The sequence below is a fragment of the Drosophila mojavensis genome, unplaced genomic scaffold (genome assembly GCF_018153725.1).
Source record: "Drosophila mojavensis isolate 15081-1352.22 unplaced genomic scaffold, ASM1815372v1 contig_72, whole genome shotgun sequence".
Lineage (NCBI taxonomy): Eukaryota > Metazoa > Arthropoda > Insecta > Diptera > Drosophilidae > Drosophila > Drosophila mojavensis.
The window spans coordinates 2,395,215-2,415,365 of NW_025318897.1; the positions used below are offsets into that span (position 1 = coordinate 2,395,215).

At 35.8% G+C, this 20,151-nt stretch overlaps 2 protein-coding genes across 8 annotated transcripts in view; one reads left to right on the plus strand and one right to left on the minus strand.

Moving 5' to 3' along the window:
* LOC6586721 overlaps positions 1-20,151 on the minus strand; it is a 133,482-nt gene that overhangs the window by 62,702 nt on the left and 50,629 nt on the right. The window lies entirely within an intron of this gene.
* Positions 389-1,268, plus strand: LOC116803837 (nitric oxide synthase-interacting protein homolog). Its single transcript, XM_044009396.1, has 2 exons — positions 389-797; positions 1,050-1,268. The coding sequence occupies exons 1-2, from the start codon at positions 542-544 to the stop codon at positions 1,238-1,240; spliced, it is 447 nt and encodes a 148-aa protein (XP_043865331.1). The 5' UTR covers positions 389-541; the 3' UTR covers positions 1,241-1,268.

A 20,151-nucleotide genomic window follows, 5' to 3' on the forward strand; every position in this document is an offset into this window, starting at 1 on the left:
TGGAATAAGACTCTTGTAGTATGTCCACTTTATCAAATGTTCACTGTACTCAGTAACATATATATTTACATACACAAAGAATGTCACAAATACATTGTTACAATTAAACATACATACATAAGAAGTAATATGATCACTCTCAAGTGCATTGGCCTCAACAGTGCACTAACTCCGCTGAGTCGGCATATTTTGCATGCGCGACTGTTTCGTAAACAAGTGGACACATTACCCCCACTCCGTCTGCGACTCTCGCCAGACCATTAAGCTAATATATAAACACTTATACCTAAGCATATATGCATATGAACGAAGCCGCTCTGCTGCTGGCGTAACCGGCAGCACAGCTATGCGGCTCTAGCTATAAGAATGTAATATATATTCTGTAAATTCATTCGCAAAAGAAGTCTAAGAAGGCACTGACGTGCCATCGTAAATAAATGCTTTCTTTATTAAAACATTCGACAAATTATCCTCAACATGGCGACCGTGACCAGTCCTTTTAAGGACTAACCGGATCAACAAAAACAACAAGAACAACAATATGATCATCAACCGCAACATTGTCAGCACAAGCAATAGCAGCAGCAGCAACAACAACCACAACAGCAACAACAACAACATCAGCAACAACAGCAGCAGCAGGCCCAGAAGTACAGCAGCAACGTCGACGAGGACAACAAGTAGCCGCGCACATCCAGCGAGAAGGCCAAGAATGTCAACAGCCGCATGCTGGCGGCATAATACATCCGCATCACATCCGCATGTGACACAGGAGACACAGCAGCAACATCAACTGAGTGAGTAGAGGCTCTGAGCTATGCCTAAAAATAGGCGCAGTGGAGTTAATAGAAGGCTTAAGAATAAAAAAGCCGAACTCCTAAAGCTGTTATTTGCCACCAACACGAAAATAAGTTGGGAAAGAGGCAATAAAATACAAGCAGAAATCGACAATATCGAGTCGATTCAGCAAAAATATAAAAGCTCATCCTCTACAAACGAAAAAAGCATCAAGAAAGTAAAAATTATTAACGATATCAAATTTCAAGCAGTACCACCAAAAAAGGAAATCAAAACAAAACCGGAAGATACATGCCCTGCTGACTGCGCTGGACCACTGGAGACGCCTCACTGCGTATACACATGTATGAAAAGGACCAGCACCGGCGCCCCAACAGCCTGTGCGGAACCAGCACCGGCGCCCCAACAGACCAAGTACTATAGGGCCGGCAGCGCTACATAGAGCGCGCAACATATTTCTATATATATATATATAAATAAATTTAAATTTAAAAGAAAAATTGTTAAACTAGGAATTAAATTAAGTCATGAAATGTAAAGATATGTTTGTAATACTGAGCGATAATTGCGTTGCTCGTAATAGAGTATGGCCTGACAGCCATACGAAACATTAGACAGGAGATCACTGCGCTGATCGAATAGGAAAACTATATTAGAAAGAATATAAATGACAAAGTGAAAAAAAATTAAGAATAACAAAATTAAAAATTTAAAAAAAAAAAATAAGTAGTTGATTATGAATTTAAAAAAAAAATATATATATATAATAAATATATAAGAAATGCACCTTATCGAGAATCATTATATTATCGTTTTATACTTCTATGCGAAGTAATAGCATAAGTAAATTTGAAGAAATGGAATCAGAGAAATTAGTCGAATTAGGAGTAGCACCCAAAATGGGACTCGTAGACACAAAGGTAGTGGATTCCACTGCTAACGTAATAAACAAAATTGAGTCAAATAATATGGACTCTAAAATAACAAATATATTGCTGTTTATAATCGTCATTATTATGAGTGCATATGTAATTTATAAAGCATATTTGCTGCATAACAAATGCATTACAAAGAGGGCCTTAAGCCAAGCTAATGATCTAGACAAGATCTAAATAAATGCACAGACGATCTAAACAGGAATAAATTAAAAAAAAAAGAGAAAACTTTTATATATGTCTAATAATAAAAACACACTCAAAACACAAATATTTGTCTAGTATATAGGAAATAACTAAAATGTCAAACGCACATATTAGAGACCTATGTCAGCAATTACTCAGCAGAGAGCCAGAATTCCTAGTGAGATCATTAAATGTGCTTCAACAGCACAAATAATTTATAAGCGTATATGAATTCTCAGGAGAATATATGGAAACGTTCGGTGGTGTTACATGTCCATTAGATGGTCTGACCCAAATCGAGCAAGGTCTTGTCTTAGCGACAACCATTACTTATTTACAGGCTAAAATTGTAACTGAATATAACCCCATACTAGGACAATCCAAAAAGTTATGGTGCGATCGCATCGCTAACAAGCTTTTCAATCCTAAGAATGAATTGGGAACAACTCAGCCTCCATATACGCGAAATAAAAAAAAAATTTAGCAAGTCTTATAAATGTGTAACACAGAATAGGACAATACAAAAAGAAACGTTAAATAAGCATGCGAAAATTCTCGTTGATTCATTCAACGACGCACGAACGTTAGTAAATGACAATAGGGAAATAATTGGCAAATCGAATTGGACAAAGATTTCAAAACTATTGATCAAACTACGTTCGAACCTTATAAACGTAAAAGAAAAATATAAGTTAGATATATTCATACCAACCGTATTGAACACACCTCTAGCTATATTCACTAACATAGAATCAGCTGACGAAAATTCCGATTCTGAGTCCGAAACTCAGATAAAAGAAAAAGATCTAAACGATCTAACAATACCAGCCCTATTTACATTATCGGAACCCGATAATGAAATAGAAGAATATTCAGACATAGATTCTAATACAAGTATAGTAGATAGAAAAATAAACATAATGGCAAATATAAACGATCAAAGAGCCTATATAAAGGACATTTCAAATGCCATTCCGGAATTCAACGGACAAAGAATACATCTTCAAAGATTCATAAGAGCTTTGAAGTTAGTAGATCTTACAAAAGGCACATTTGAAGATATAGCTGTTGAAGTAATAAAATCAAAAATTATTGGCTCAATATTATATAAAGTCCAAGACGAAACAACTATAAAAGCTATAATAAAAAAACTTCAAGATACTATAGTTGGTGAAACATCCGACGTAGTAAAGGCCAAACTATCTAAAACTATACAAAAAGGAAAAACCGCCGAGAAATTCACGACCGAAATAGACAATTTACGAAGGCTTCTTGAGGCTTCGTATATTGATGAAGGGTTACCAGCGGAACATGCTGATAAATTCAGTACCAAGGAAGTCATTGACGCAATGATTAAAAATTGCGAACAGAGTAAATTAAAAACAATCCTTGAGGCTGGCAACTTCAAAACAATGAACGATGCCATAGCCAAATATGTACAATATAGTACAGAAATGACCGGAAATCCAAACACGGTGTTCTACACCCAAAGGGGTCGAGGTAATTTCAATAACAGAGGTCGTGGTAGAGGCAATGGCCGCGGTTATTATAATAATAATAATGATCGCTACAACTACCAAAACACCAATCAAAATAACTATAGAGGAAACAATAGAGGAAATTATAATAATAGAAGTAATAGAGGAAGCAGTAGAGGAAATAACCAGCAGAACAGCGGTTATAACCGATACAATAATAACAATAATAACAACAATGTTAGGGTGGCCCAAAACACATCGGGAAACTCACAAAACCCTTTAGAAACTCAGCAGTAAAGATATCGGAAATTCACACTATCAATCTCAGCAAAAATATATATGTAAAATTCACAAACGCTAGTACAGGAAATGAATTAGTCTTTTTAGTCGACACCGGCGCAGACATCTCAATATTAAAAGAAAATTCGGATGTTTATCAAAACATCCAAACAAACAATATAATTAACATACAAGGAATAAGTAAGGAAGTTACTAAATCCAAAGGATTTACGTCTATAGAAATACAAACTTCAAAATATATAATTCCACACGATTTTCACATCGTGAATACAAACTTTGCTATTCCATGTGATGGTATACTAGGAATAGATTTCATAAAGAAATATAACTGCGTATTGGATTTCAATCCAACTGAAGACTGGCTAATAATTAGACCAAACAATTTAAAATATCCCATTTATGTTCAAATAACATAGAGTTCTGGCAACAACTCCTTAATTCTGCCAGCAAGATCTCAAGTAATCAGAAACATTAAAATAAACTCAGAAGAAGAAAGTATACTTATTCCAAATCAAGAAATTCAGCATGGTGTTTACATAGCAAATACCATAGTAAATTCTCAAAACGCATTCTTAAGAATACTGAATACAACTAACGAAGACCAATTAATTAGCATAAATAGTTTAAAACATGAACCACTTTCAAACTACGAAGTAGTTACAACAACTCCAGAAAAAAGGAGAAAAAAAATTGTACTAAGCCAGCTATCAAAAAATTTTCCGCCATTATTCCATAAACAGCTAACGTCACTGTGCGTACAATATAGTGATGTGTTTGGTTTAGAAACCGAACCAATGACCACAAATAATTTCTATAAACAAAAACTGAGATTGAAAGATGATGAACCGATATATATAAAAAATTATAGAAATCCTCACAGCCAAAAAGAAGAAATTCAGAAACAAGTCAAAAAACTAATTGACGACAAAATAGTCGAACCGTCCGTATCTCCCTATAATAGCCCTTTGTTATTAGTACCCAAGAAAACACTTCCGAATTCTGAAAAGAAAAAATGGCGATTAGTAATTGACTATCGTCAGATCAATAAAAAATTGTTGTCCGATAAATTTCCACTCCCTAGAATTGATGATATTTTAGATCAACTAGGTAGAGCGAAATTCTTTTCATGCCTAGATTTAATGTCAGGTTTTCACCAAATAGAACTCGAAGAAAGATCAAGAGATATTACTTCATTTTCAACAACAAACGGTTCATATCGCTTCACGCGGTTACCATTTGGTTTAAAAATAGCGCCAAATTCGTTTCAAAGAATGATGACTATAGCATTCTCTGGACTTGAACCCTCTCAAGCATTCCTTTATATGGATGACTTAATAGTCATTGGTTGCTCCGAAAAACATATGCTCAAAAACTTAACTGATGTTTTTGAGAAATGTAGGCAGCACAACCTAAAGTTACATCCAGAAAAATGTTCATTTTTTATGCATGAAGTCACTTTCTTAGGACATAAATGCACAGATAATGGAATCTTACCCGACGACAAAAAATACGACGTCATTCAAAATTATCCAGTCCCACATGATGCGGACACCGCCAGAAGATTTATAGCTTTTTGTAATTACTACAGACGATTCATTAAAAACTTCGCCGACTATTCTCGTCACATAACAAAGCTATGCAAAAAAGATGTCAAAATCGAATGGACGGCAGATTGCCAAAACGCCTTCGAACATCTAAAATCGGCATTAATGAATCCAACACTCCTCCAATACCCAGACTTCAGCAAAGAATTTTGCATTATAACGGATGCCAGTAAGCAAGCTTGTGGAGCAGTCCTTACACAAAACAAAGATAGACTTCAACTCCCGGTAGCATACGCATCAAGATCTTTTACTAAAGGAGAAAGTAATAAAAGCACAACAGAACAGGAACTAACAGCCATACATTGGGCAATAACGTACTTCAGGCCATACATTTATGGTAGACACTTCACTGTCAAAACAGATCACAGGCCACTCACATATCTATTTTCAATGACAAATCCGAGCTCCAAACTCACCAGAATAAGACTTGAACTAGAGGAATATAATTTTACGGTAGAATTTCTAAAGGGAAAAGACAACTACGTAGCCGATGCGCTATCTAGAATAACGATAAAAGACTTAAAAAATATACAGACAAATAATAAAATTCTGAAAGTCACTACCAGAAATCAAAGTAAACAGTTAAATTCCTGCGCAGGAAAAGAAAAAGAAAAAGAAAAGGAGGTCTTGCAAAAGCAGACTCCAAATGCTTCTAAGCCCAACGTATACGAAGTCATTGTAAATGACGAAGTACGAAAAGTAGTGACCTTGCGAATAACAAATTCTTTATGTTTATTAAAACAAGGAAAGAGTGTTATCGCAAGAATTGATGTTAGCAATATGTACACCAATGAAACTTTTGACTTAGGTCAGTTCTTTCAAAGGCTTGAATCAGAAGCCGGTATACTTAATATTAGCAAACTCAAAGTGGCACCGAGCGAGAAGATCTTTGAGATTATCTCAATAGAATCTTTTAAATTAATGGGCAATAAATATTTAAAATCTTTAAGAGTAGCGCTACTCAAGCCGGTGACCCTATTATCAAACGATAATAATAAAGAAAAAGAAGCAATACTGTTTACGTTCCATGACGACCCAATACAAGGAGGTCATACTGGAATAGCCAGAACGATAGCCAAAATAAAAAGGCATTATCACTGGAATAAAATGACAAAAGATATATCGAATTATATAAAAAAATGTGAGAAGTGTCAAAAGTCTAAAACGACTAAACACACAAAGACTCCATTAACTATTACCGAAACTCCACAGAGAGCTTTCGACAGGGTAATTGTTGACACGATCGGTCCTTTACCCAAATCAGAATACAGAAACGAATACGCAGTAACTTTAATCTGCGATCTAACAAAATACCTTGTAGCAATTCCAATTAAAGACAAAAGTGCGAAAACAGTAGCAAAAGCTATATTTGAAAATTTTATTCTGGTATACGGTCCAATGAAGACGTTCATTACGGACATGGGTACAGAATATAAAAATTCAATAATTGAAGACTTATGTAAAAATCTTAAAATTAAAAACATAACTTCAACCGCACACCATCACCAGACAGTAGGTACCGTGGAACGAAGCCACAGAACACTTAACGAGTTCATACGATCTTATATATCAGTCGATAAGACAGATTGGGACGTATGGTTAAGATACTTCGTATATTGTTTTAACACAACACCCTCTATGGCACATGACTATTATCCATATGAGCTCGTGTTCGGCAAAACGTCAAACTTGCCAAAAGATTTTAATAGCATAGATAGAATTAAGCCACTATATAATGTAGAAGACTATGCTAAGGAATCAAAATTCAGACTAGAACAGGCATATAAGAGAGCTAGGCTAATGCTAGAAACAAATAAGAAAAAACAAAAAATTTATTACGATAGCAATAGTTTAGATTTTGAATTAAAAATAGGAGATAGAGTTCTACTAAATAACGAAACAGGTCATAAGTTAGATTTTAAATATACAGGACCATACAAAGTAGAAAGCATAGGAAAAAACGATAATATAACAATTTCAAATAATAAAAATAAAAAACAAGTAGTACATAAAGATAGATTAAAAATGTTTAATTATCCTCAACACTCTCACAGAACTCAGGAAAAACAAATTCAAGACATGGCAAGTTTTTAAAAATATTAATAGCACTGAGAATCTTCTCAAATACAAAAGAGCCAATGCACTCTTCCGGAGAGAGCTAAAAATTTCTAAAGCAAGAGCCATGACCGAACTCACAACCACAATAGACCCCAATACTCCCTCCAACAAAATCTGGGCAAATATTCGACGCCTCTGTGGACTGAACCCAAACAAATCAATACATTCCGTCATCGACACAACCAACAACACGGCAACTACCGACACAACCCAAATAGCCCATCTTTTTGCTCAACACTGGTCTGATCTCTCCAAAGAAACCAACTTCAACTCAAATTTTAACATTAACAAATACACAGACAAATCAATCAATTACATACCCAACTTGAAAGCGCAAGAGATAGAAACGGAAATCACACACATAGAACTAATATCTGCCCTACAGACCCTCAAAGGAACAACTCCCGGCTTAAATAGAATATCCTATCCCCTAATCAAAAACACCTCCTGTACACTGAAAACCAGAATAGTAAAACTCTTTAACAATATTTTCAATAGCTACATTCCCCAATCCTACAAAACCAGCCTTATCATTCCCATATTAAAACCCAACACAAACAAAACAATAATAGCCAACTATAGACCAATCTCTCTCAATTGTTGCCTTTCCAAAACGTTGGAAAAATAATAGCCAAACGCCTTTGGTGGTTCGTCACACAAAACAGACTGATACATCCAAACCAGACAGGCTTTAAACAAGGTAAATCAGTTACAGACAGTCTGATCTTTGCAGACCATCTGATAACTGGATCCTTGCAGTCCAAAAAGCACATCTCAGTCATTACCCTTGATTTTTCAAGGGCATTCGACAGAGTTGGAGTGCACACCATCATAAACCAGTTGATACAATGGAAAGTCGGCCCAAAAATAATTAACTTTATAAAAAATTTCATGGTAGCCCGCAAAATAAAAACAAAAATACAAAACTTTATAACCCGCCCCTATCCACTCCATAACGGCATCCCCCAGGGATTCCCAATATCTGTAATTCTATTCCTAATAGCATTCAATAAACTCTCCAGCATTATCGGCTTACATAGGGAGCTACAATTCTGTGCCTATGCAGATGACTTTTTCCTCTTCATCCCCCTCAAACAACAAAAAAACTTAACACACAACCTCGACAACTTCTTTGCCAAAATAAATGAATAGTGTACTTACTCAGGAGCATCCTTAGCTGTTAATAAATGTAAGCACCTCCACATCTGCCGTAGACATAATTGTACCTGTACAATACTGTCAAACAACACCCCCATTCCATCAGTATCGAACCTAAAAATATTAGGTCTTACCCTCAACAAAAAATATAAATGGGATTCTCACATCAAAGAAATACAGCCAGCACTAAATACAAAACTGAATATAAACAAGTAAGAAAGCTCTAGTCGAGACTACTCGACTACGAGATCCCCTGAACCCTTGGAGTAATAGCTATTTCAATAATTTTTCGCGTCTTTCAGCTTACACAAGAAACACGCACATACACACACACACACGAACGCACGCACGCACACACAGGCATACATACACACAAAACACACACACACACACACACACATACACAAACAATTACATACATATACACACACAAGCATAAACACGCATGGGCGGCAGTGAGCGCTTACTATGAGAACTTAATTGCTTAATAACTTTTTTGCGGACGTACGATCTTCATGAAACTTTCAGATTATGATTATAAAATGGATATGCATGTAATTGCTAAAGCAGATGTCTCTAGTATTTGAAATACGCTTTTTACAAAAGTGAGGGTGAGGGGGTGAATTTAAGGGTGGGGGTAAATTTTAACAAAAACCGAAATTGTATAAATTGCATATAGGCATACATTAAAAATTTGGAGACTCTAGCAATAAAGGTGTAGAAGATATAATTTTATAACTTGTTTTCGATAAGGTTTTTTATCGATAAAAAAAGATCGGGATGAGTTATCGATTTTTAATGATAAACTTGATATGCGCGCTGTAATTACGAACATTTTAAAAAAAATTTGAAGTCTCTAGCTCTTATATCTTCTGAAATCGACGCGTTCATACATACGGACAGACGGACAGACGGACGGACGGACAGACAGACGGACAAGGCCAAATCAACTCAGCTCGTCGCCCTGATCAAGAATATATATACTTTGTGGGGTCTGCCACGCCTCCTTCTGCCTGTTACATACATTTCAACAAGACCATTATACCCTGATTTCCCATTGAAAATGGGTTCAGGGTATAAAAAATTCCTAGCTAACCCCAAGCAAAACTACAACACACACTCCCTTATAAATATAACTAAAGCTATAGTCATATCAAAAATAGATTATGGCTTGTTTATATATGTTTATATATCCCCAAATCAACGCTCAATAAATTAAATCACTATTTAATGCAGCAATCCGCATGTCCCTAGGAGCACTACGCTTAACACCCATTCCCAACCTACAATTTGAATCCAACATACCAACACTAGAGCAAACAGGTAAGAACGTTGCAGTCGGGCGTTACCGACTGCGGAATACTCATTCACATCCCATCAACAATTTAGTAGCTAAGTTTCGCTCTAATACTGTAGAATATACAGGTTTTTCCGATTTGCCACGCCCCAACTGGGCGTAGACACCTCATTTTTGGTCAGTTTTTAGAAAGAGATAACGGTACCCTAACTGCAAAGTTTGAATGCTTAACCTCAAAAAATGTGAAAATTACAGGGTATTTTTCGATATGCCACGCCCCTAAAGAGGCGTAAAAATTATTTTTGGGGAATCGATAGAGGAGGCTACCAGTAACTCAACTATCCAAATTTAAAGCTTCTAGCTATTATACTTTAGGAGATATAAACTTTTGTGGTTTGCCACGCCCCCTGTGGGCGGACATATATCCGACAAAACTTTTTGGTCTTGGGTGATCAGTCCGAGTATATATACAAAATTTGAGGTCTCTGCCACCAATAGTGTCCAAAATATAGGAGAATTTAAAAAATCACTATATCTTCAGGTCCGATTTGCCACGCCCCCAATGGGCATAGACTTATAATTTTTTTTATACCCTGAACCCATTTTCAATGGGAAATCAGGGTATAATGGTTTTGTTGAAATGTATGTAACAGGCAGAAGGAGGCGTGGCAGACCCCACAAAGTATATATATTCTTGATCAGGGCGACGAGCTGAGTTGATTTGGCCCTGTCCGTCTGTCTGTCCGTCTGTCCGTCCGTCCGTCTGTCCGTCTGTCCGTATGTATGAACGCGTCGATTTCAGAAGATATAAGAGCTAGAGACTTCAAATTTTTTTTAAAATGTTCGTAATTACAGCGCGCATATCAAGTTTATCATTAAAAATCGATAACTCATCCCGATCTTTTTTATCGATAAAAAACCTTATCGAAAACCAGTTATAAAATTATATCTTCTACACCTTTATTGCTAGAGTCTCCAAAATTTTAATGTATGCCTATATGCAATTTATACAATTTCGGTTTTTCTTAAAATTTACCCCCCACCCTTAAATTCACCCCCTCACCCTCACTTTTGTAAAAAGCGTATTTCAAATACTAGAGACTTGTGCTTTGGCAATTACATGCATATCCATGTCATAATCATAATCTGAAAGTTTCATGAAGATCGTACGTCCACAAAAAAGTTATTAAGCAATTAAGTTCTCATAGTAAGCGCTCACTGCCGCCCATGCGTGTTTATGCTTGTGTGTGTGTATATGCATGTAATTGTTTGTGTATGTGTGTGTGTATGTGTGTATGTATGTGTGTGTATGTATGCCTGTGTGTGCGTGCGTGCGTGTGTGTGTGTGTGTGTGCGTGTTTCTTGTGTAAGCTGAAAGACGCGAAAAATTATTGAAATAGCTATTACTCCAAGGGTTCAGGGGATCTCGTAGTCGAGTAGTCTCGACTAGAGCTTTCTTACTTGTTATCTTTAGACTTTATAGAGTCATACCATTAGCTGACGTGCAAAATTTCAGCATTCTAGGTTTACAACTTTAGGAGATACAGTTTTATCCGATTTGCCACGCCCCCAATGGGCGTAGATATATCCGCCATAGCTCGTGATCTTGGGTGGTCAACGCGGACCTACATACCAAATTTCAGCATTCTAGCTCTTTAACTAACATAATTTCTGGTATATCGGAAAATGCATTTTCCGATTTGCCACGCCCCTAGTGGGCGGATCGGGAAAATTTTAACACTTTATAAATCGGAGATATACACGAGTATGTGTTCCAAATTTCAAGTCTCTAGCTTCAATAGCGCCGAAATAGATTGCGTTCATACGGACAGACGGACAGACGGACGGACGGACAGACGGACAGCAAGACGGACATTGCACAAAACCAATATACTGATTCACTTTCGTGAATGAGTATAAAAAGAGACATATTAACAATTAAAACTTATAAAACACTATTGCATAGCTCAAATTCACCACTCCATAAATACCTAAAACAAAATAGTAACCAAAAAAAATCCAAATTTACATCAGCCCTACAAAAAACCATAACATCATGTAAAAAACTAAATATCCCCTACCTCCCACCTCCAACTAAAACAATCACCCCATAATGGCTCTTTCCAACTTCTCTCATCAATACAACACTAAAAAAATTTAAGAAAGCCAATACTTCACCAAGCATATACAGACAAGAATTTTTATTACTTAAAAATAAATACAAAAACCACACATTCATATACACAGACGGATCGCTGCAAAGCGACACAGCCACCTTTGCCATCACAACAGAGACCGAAGTCCTAAAAAGATCCATCCTACCCCACTACTCATCTATTCTATCCGCCGAAACCTTAGCCATCCTTCATGCAATAGAAATAATCCAAAAGGAAAAAGAGGGAAAATACATAATCTGCTCAGACTCCCTTTCATCCATTAAATCCATCTCCAACATCAACAACAACAACCTATACCCTGTACTTATAAGAACACTCCTTACCAAATCTTCCCCAAAAATAAAACTGCTCTGGATACCCAGCCACTGCGGCATTGAGGGGAACGAACTAGCTGACACTACAGCCAAAGACACAATAAAAATGCCCCTTCATTGTACCCCCAATTTTAACTCAGTAGACATTAACAAATGCATTACAAACATACTAGCTCAAAAATTAAAGAAGAACATTCAATTATGCAACGACTGGTACCGACAAATAAATACAAACCTAATACACATAAATAACTACTTAAAGAATATTAACCCAAAAAACTGTTACACGTCGTGATCAAATCAAAATACTTAGACTCCGACTAGGACACACAATATTCTCTAAACAAGTACACTTCAACCCCGGCAACACACTACCATGCCCTAACTGCAACACCACCGCAGATCTGACCATCCAACACATACTGCTCAACTGCCCCGCCACATCAGACCTCAAAACCCAAATCTTCCACAACAACTGTCCCATGTCGCTCCTTACTAACCCCTCTCCCGAAAACATACACAAAATAATAAAGTTTTTAAAATACAGCAACATATATCAGCTAATTAAAAAATATAGATTTAAACAAAAAGATAAAATATTTATACAAATGTAAATAAAAATCGCACACTTATGTAAATATGTATATATAAGCAAGCCGAAGGCCTTAGTAGCCAGTGCTTTAATTGTTAAGTTAGCTCATAATTTTAATTATAGTTAACTGTTATAAATAAAACAAGTAAGAACGTTGCAGTCGGGCGTTACCGACTGCGGAATACTCATTCACATCCCATCAACAATTTAGTAGCTAAGTTTCGCTCTAATACTGTAGAATATACAGGTTTTTCCGATTTGCCACGCCCCAACTGGGCGTAGACACCTCATTTTTGGTCAGTTTTTAGAAAGAGATAACGGTACCCTAACTGCAAAGTTTGAATGCTTACCCTCAAAAAATGTGAAAATTACAGGGTATTTTTCGATATACCACGCCCCTAAAGAGGCGTAAAAATTATTTTTGGGGAATCGATAGAGGAGGCTACCAGTAACTCAACTATCCAAATTTAAAGCTTCTAGCTATTATACTTTAGGAGATATAAACTTTTGTGGTTTGCCACGCCCCCTGTGGGCGGACATATATCCGACAAAACTTTTTGGTCTTGGGTGATCAGTCCGAGTATATATACAAAATTTGAGGTCTCTGCCATCAATAGTGTCCAAAATATCACTATATCTTCAGGTCCGATTTGCCACGCCCCCAATGGGCATAGACTTATAATTTTATCTTTAGACTTTATAGAGTCATACCATTAGCTGACGTGCAAAATTTCAGCATTCTAGGTTTACAACTTTAGGAGATACAGCTTTATCCGATTTGCCACGCCCCCAATGGGCGTAGATATATCCGCCATAGCTCGTGATCTTGGGTGGTCAACGCGGACCTACATACCAAATTTCAGCATTCTAGCTCTTTAACAAACATGATTTCTGGTATATCGGAAAATGCATTTTCCGATTTGCCACGCCCCTAGTGGGCGGATTGGGAAAATTTTAACACTTTTTAAATCGGAGATATACACGAGTATGTGTTCCAAATTTCAAGTCTCTAGCTTCAATAGCGCCGAAATAGATTGCGTTCATACGGACAGACGGACAGACGGACGGACGGACAGACGGACGGACAGCAAGACGGACATTGCACAAAACCAATATACTGATTCACTTTCGTGAATGAGTATAATAAAATAAGTTGGCAGTGCCATTATAAACAATTTCCAACCTGGCATTGAGGCAACTACAGAGGGCTCAGAGATACGACGAGACAAGAATGGCAACGAGCAACGCCCAAACTCCTCAGGCAGAGTTATTGGAACAACTGGCCATCAGGGAGCGCCAGCTGGAGCAGTTACAACAGGCATATGTACAGCTCCAGGCTAACAATGGAAACACAGCGCAGAAAGAAAGGCTGTTCAAAAACATCAACCATCTGGCGGCGTTTACCGGCACTGGGGACATAACTATTAACTCCTTCTTCAGCAGTGTGGAACACTTGCTAGGGAGTATAGTTGACCCTGAACTTAAAAAAGAAGCGACCAGATCGGTATATTACAAGACAATTCAAGGACAAGCGAAGGATGTCGTCCTCATAATACCAGCCCCGGACGATTGGGAAATGATAAAATCAACGCTAAAGCTACGCTACAGTCCAGACACGGAGCCGCACCAGATCTACCAACGGATCTGTCATTTGAAAGTGAATACGGTGAGCGAGCTGACCATCGAGCTACAAAATATTAAATATAAGACAGATGAATTAATTGTATATCATAAGCATGATAATTTTATAGATTTGAGCAATGTAGAAAGTCTTTTAGTAAATACCGTAAAGGAGATGACACAGGGTACCTTATTAGACAAAATCTATGAAGAAAAAGAATTAGGGAACATTATGAGAATTATGACAAGCAGGAGGTTTGAAAATAGCTGTATCAGGTATCAATATAGGAAAAACCGAGTGAATCAGACTCCAATCGAAAATAATCAATCAGGTAGACGCAATCAGAACCAAGCAAATAATAACTATACCTACAATAGGAATAATGTTCCGCCACAAAATAATAATTACGGTCAACAGAACCAGTTTAATCAAAACAATAGGCCTCAGAGATATCAAGAGACACCAAGGCAGCAAAATCCTTTCAAGGGAAATCAATCAGGACAAAGTAGACAGACTAACAATTACTATCAAGGCAATAATAATCAACAAACGCAGAACCAAAGATCAGGTTCCGGACAGAGTAGGAATTTCAGATCAAATGAGGAAGTGCCAATGGAAATAGACAACGTAGAAGCACATACAACAGATACGAAGACAATCAATACGGACGAACTGTTTCTAACTACGAACAAAACCAATACTCGAACGATGACTACGAACAAAACAGACCTCACAATGGTGAAGCAGAAGTGAACCATGCAGTTTTTTTTATGAAGCAGCCTCGGAACACTTACCAATAGTAAAAATAACAATAGACAATAGGGCTTACTTAGCTTTGATAGATACAGGAGCAACTTTAAGTCTAGCAAACGAACACCTTGATTCTTTCAAACGAATAAAACTTAACGACCCCATACCATATAGCACCATAACAGGCAGAGAAGTAATTAACTATGAGATACATACCACAGCCCCAAGAGAGTTTAATTTACCTAGAAATGCTAGAATCAGATGGAAGATAGCACCATTGAAAGGCAGAAAGTATAACTTCATAATAGGGATAGATCTATTAAACTATTTGAACACTTTTATCAATTTAGAACGAAAGATAATAACACTTAACCAAAAAGAAAGCTTTTTTATCAATAATCCGTACGTATATGAAGAAATAGGTACATTAGAACAGACAGACACGACGTTCGAAAATTTACAACTGGGACATTTAAATACGGAAGAAAGAAAAGAAATACAAAAAATAATAGAAAAATTCGCAAAATTATTTTTTAGAAAGGGTGACAACCTGACTAGCACGACAGAAATAGAACATGAGATACGAACAACTACCTATGAACAGTTAAATTCCAAATTATATAGATACCCTCCAAAACATGAGGAAGAAGTTAGGAACCAAATCAAAGAAATGGAGAGGCAAGGAATAATTAGGAAAAGTAATTCTCGTTATTCAAGCCCCCTCATAGTAATCCCAAAGAAAATAGATAATTCGGGAAAGAGAAAATACAGAATTGTAATAGATTACAGAAAACTAAACGAAATAACAATAGATGACAAGTTTCCGATTCCAAACATCGATTCAATTTTGGACAAACTCGGGAGAGCTCAATACTTTACGACGCTAGACTTAGCCAAAGGCTATCATCAAATTTTGGTTAAGGAAGAAGATAGGAAGAAAACAGCATTTGTAACGCCACAGGGCTTGTATGAGTTTATAAGAATGCCATTCGGGTTAAAAAATGCCCCGGCCACCTTTCAAAGACTTATGAACGAAATTTTAAGCGATCACATATACAAAAAATGCGTTGTATATCTAGACGATATACTAATATTTAGCACTTCTTTGCAAGAACACATTCAAGCAATTACCGAAATTTTCCAAATCTTAGAAGAAAAAAATTTAAAAATCCAGATAGATAAATGTAATTTTATGAAAAGAGAAACAGAATTTTTAGGACACATTCTGACAAAGGAAGGTATTAAACCAAATCCAAATAAAATAGCTATTATAGAAAAATTAGCATTACCTCGAACAGAAAAGCAGATAAAAAGTTTTCTAGGTATAACGGGCTATTACAAAAAATTCATTAAGGACTATACTAAAGTAGCACAACCAATAACAAAATACTTAAAGAAAGATGCGAAAATTAATACAAAAGACCCCACTTATGTAGAAGCATTTGAAAAACTGAAACACCTGATCAGTTCACATCCCATACTTAGATTCCCCAACTTTGATAAAACTTTTACACTAACAACTGACGCATCGAATTATGCAATAGGGGCAGTGTGATCCCAAGAGGGTCGTCCAGTTTGTTTTGCATCCAGAACCCTTAATAATCATGAAAAGAATTATTCGGCAACCGATAAAGAGTTTTTAGCAATTCTATGGAACGTTAATTACTTTAGACCCTACTTGTATGGAAGAAAGTTTAAGATACTGACCGACCGACCGACCGACCGACCGAGTACCAATTTGAGATTGATTATATAAAAGGAAAAGAAAACAAAGTAGCAGATTTTTTGAGTAGACTCCAAGACATTGACTATTCAGATAAAGGAAAAGATGACATACAAAACGAAAACAACGACAATATATCAGATATAAATATAATAGCAAACATAGAAGATGAAGAAGATAACACGTCATTGGCAACAGTACATTCGGCGGAGGAAAATGTACACAATCATTTTTTGTATAAAGGAAGAAATAGTCAATAAATACAAAACACAGATAGTAATTACAAATTGTAAAACAGAGGAAACGAAAATAATACATGGCAAAAGAATTATTTTCATAGCTAAATATGACTTCCCAACAATGGGTGAAATTTTCAAGAAATATATAGGCAAAGGAAAAATTGGAATTACTCAGAACTACCGTACCATGACTACAACATAGTACAAGAAAAATTAATAGAAATGTTTTAAAACGACGAGCAAATAGAATTCATAAGATGCACACTTAGGGCTCAGGACATTGAATACGAGACAGAAGCAGTTAAACAAATATCACTCAACCACGTAAGAGAAATGCATGAGGTATTCAGGAGACTTACAATCAATTAAAAAACAGAATTTACTATCCAAAACTATTAGAATTAGTGCAAATGGTGGTTAACCAATGTGACTTATGCAAAGATGTTAAATATTATAGGAAACCCATAAAAAATAAATTCATGAAAACAGAAACCCCATCTGATAAGAATCAAGTTGTCCACATTGACACATCTATATATATAAAAGAGAGTTGTGTAAAAGTGTCTTAGCACTTATAACTCGAGATCTGCTGGACCAATTTTCATGGTTTTTGATTTGTTGGATTTGTCTCCGCCACGAGGCGGATCAGTAGATCTTTAAAATACTGAAAAAATTTGACGAATACTTGAAAAACGCGGTTTTTTCCCTAAAGATTCAAATTTCCATTTATACTCAGTAGCCTTGACAACAGTGACAGTTTCGGTCCTGTATAGAAGTAAATAAACAAATGTAGTCAATCAGTCTACGGCACAGCCTCGAGCAGACCTGACTATTCAAAAAAAAAAAAAAAAAGACTATTCAACAAAAAAAAAAAAAAAGAAAAAGACTATTCAATAAAAAAAAAAAAAAAAAAAAAAACACTTAAAAAAAATAAAAATAAATAAACAAAAAAAAATTTTTTTTCCAAATCAAAAAGAAAAATATTTCAAATCAAAAATCTGCAAAAATTCAAAAAAATCAAAAGATTAAAACCTGACTGTTCAAAAAATAAATAAAAAATTCAAAATTCGAAATTTAAAAAAAATAAGTTAATTATTAAAAAGTGTACTTTTGGCTTTTTATATTTTTGGACTTTTAAACTTTATAAATATTTCAAATCAAAAATCTGCAAAAATTAATAAAAAAAATCAAAAGATTAAAACCTGACTAATCAAAAATAAATAAAAAATTCAAAATTCGAAATTCAAAAAAAAAAAAAAGTTAATTATTAAAAAGTGTATTTTTGGCTTTTTATATTTTTGGACTTTTAAACTTTATAAATAATAATTGTGCGCGTGCGTACAAAAGCTAAATATCTCGAATGTTCAGGTATTTGTTTGTCTCAAACGATTGCACCATTGACTATAGCTTGAATCGTTTAGCTTGCATTGCTCCAATGGACGTTGTTTGCCAGCATTGTGGCGCATTGAAGTCACCAGAGCCATTGCGTTCCCTACTTTTCTAGCGAGCACTCAAAAATACAATGCCTGTTTCCAATTCGGGGCAGAGACAAATCCAACAAATCAAAAACCATGAAAATTGGTGCAGCAGATCTCGAATTATAAGTTTTGTAACAAACTCTACTTTGTTTTATATATGTAGAGACTGTTAGGCGGTACGAAGTTCGCCGGGACAACTAGTATGTAATAAAAAATACACATTTTTTAACAACAGTAGACAAATTTTCCAAGTTCGCAGCAGCACACTCATTATTAAGTGACAGAAATCATTTGACATTAGTAGAACAACTGGAAGAACATTTCACAAAAATAGGAAAGCCTAACAAAATCATAGCGGATAATGAGTTTAATTCATTCAGAATCAAAGAATTATTAATTCAAGAAGGAATAGAATTACATCTAACTAAACCAAACAGTCACACAGGAAACTCAGACATAGAAAGACTACATAACTCACTAGCTGAAAAATTTAGGGTAGCTTTTAAAACAGAAAGATCAAGTAGGACAATAAATCAAATAATGCAGCAAACAGATACCACTCAACAATTAAATGTACCCCTAGCGAAGCCCAAAACAGTAAGGTAGACCCGAAGAAAATCAAAGAAAATATAGAAAACGCCAAGAAAAAAATGTTAGAGAAAAACAACAGCAACAGAGAAAACTCTGAAGAAAAACGAGAAGAAGGATTTATAAAGAACTATAGGGCAGTCAGGCACAAAGAAGCCCCAAAGTTTAAGAAAGCTAAACTAAACAAGTAAGAAAGCTCTAGTTGAGACTACTCGACTACGAGATCCCCTGAACCCTTGGAGTAATAGCTATTTCAATAATTTTTCGCGTCTTTCAGCTTACACAAGAAACACGCACACACACACACACACACGCACGCACGCACGCACACACAGGCATACATACACATACACACACATACATACACACATACACACACACACACACACACACACACACATACACAAACAATTACATACATATACACACACAAGCATAAACACGCATGGGCGGCAGTGAGCGCTTACTATGAGAACTTAATTGCTTAATAACTTTTTTGTGGACGTACGATCTTCATGAAACTTTCAGATTATGATTATGACATGGATATGCATGTAATTGCCAAAGCACAAGTCTCTAGTATTTGAAATACGCTTTTTACAAAAGTGAGGGTGAGGGGGTGAATTTAAGGGTGGGGGGGTAAATTTTAAGAAAAACCGAAATTGTATAAATTGCATATAGGCATACATTAAAAATTTGGAGACTCTAGCAATAAAGGTGTAGAAGATATAATTTTATAACTGGTTTTCGATAAGGTTTTTATCGATAAAAAAATATCGAGATGAGTTATCGATT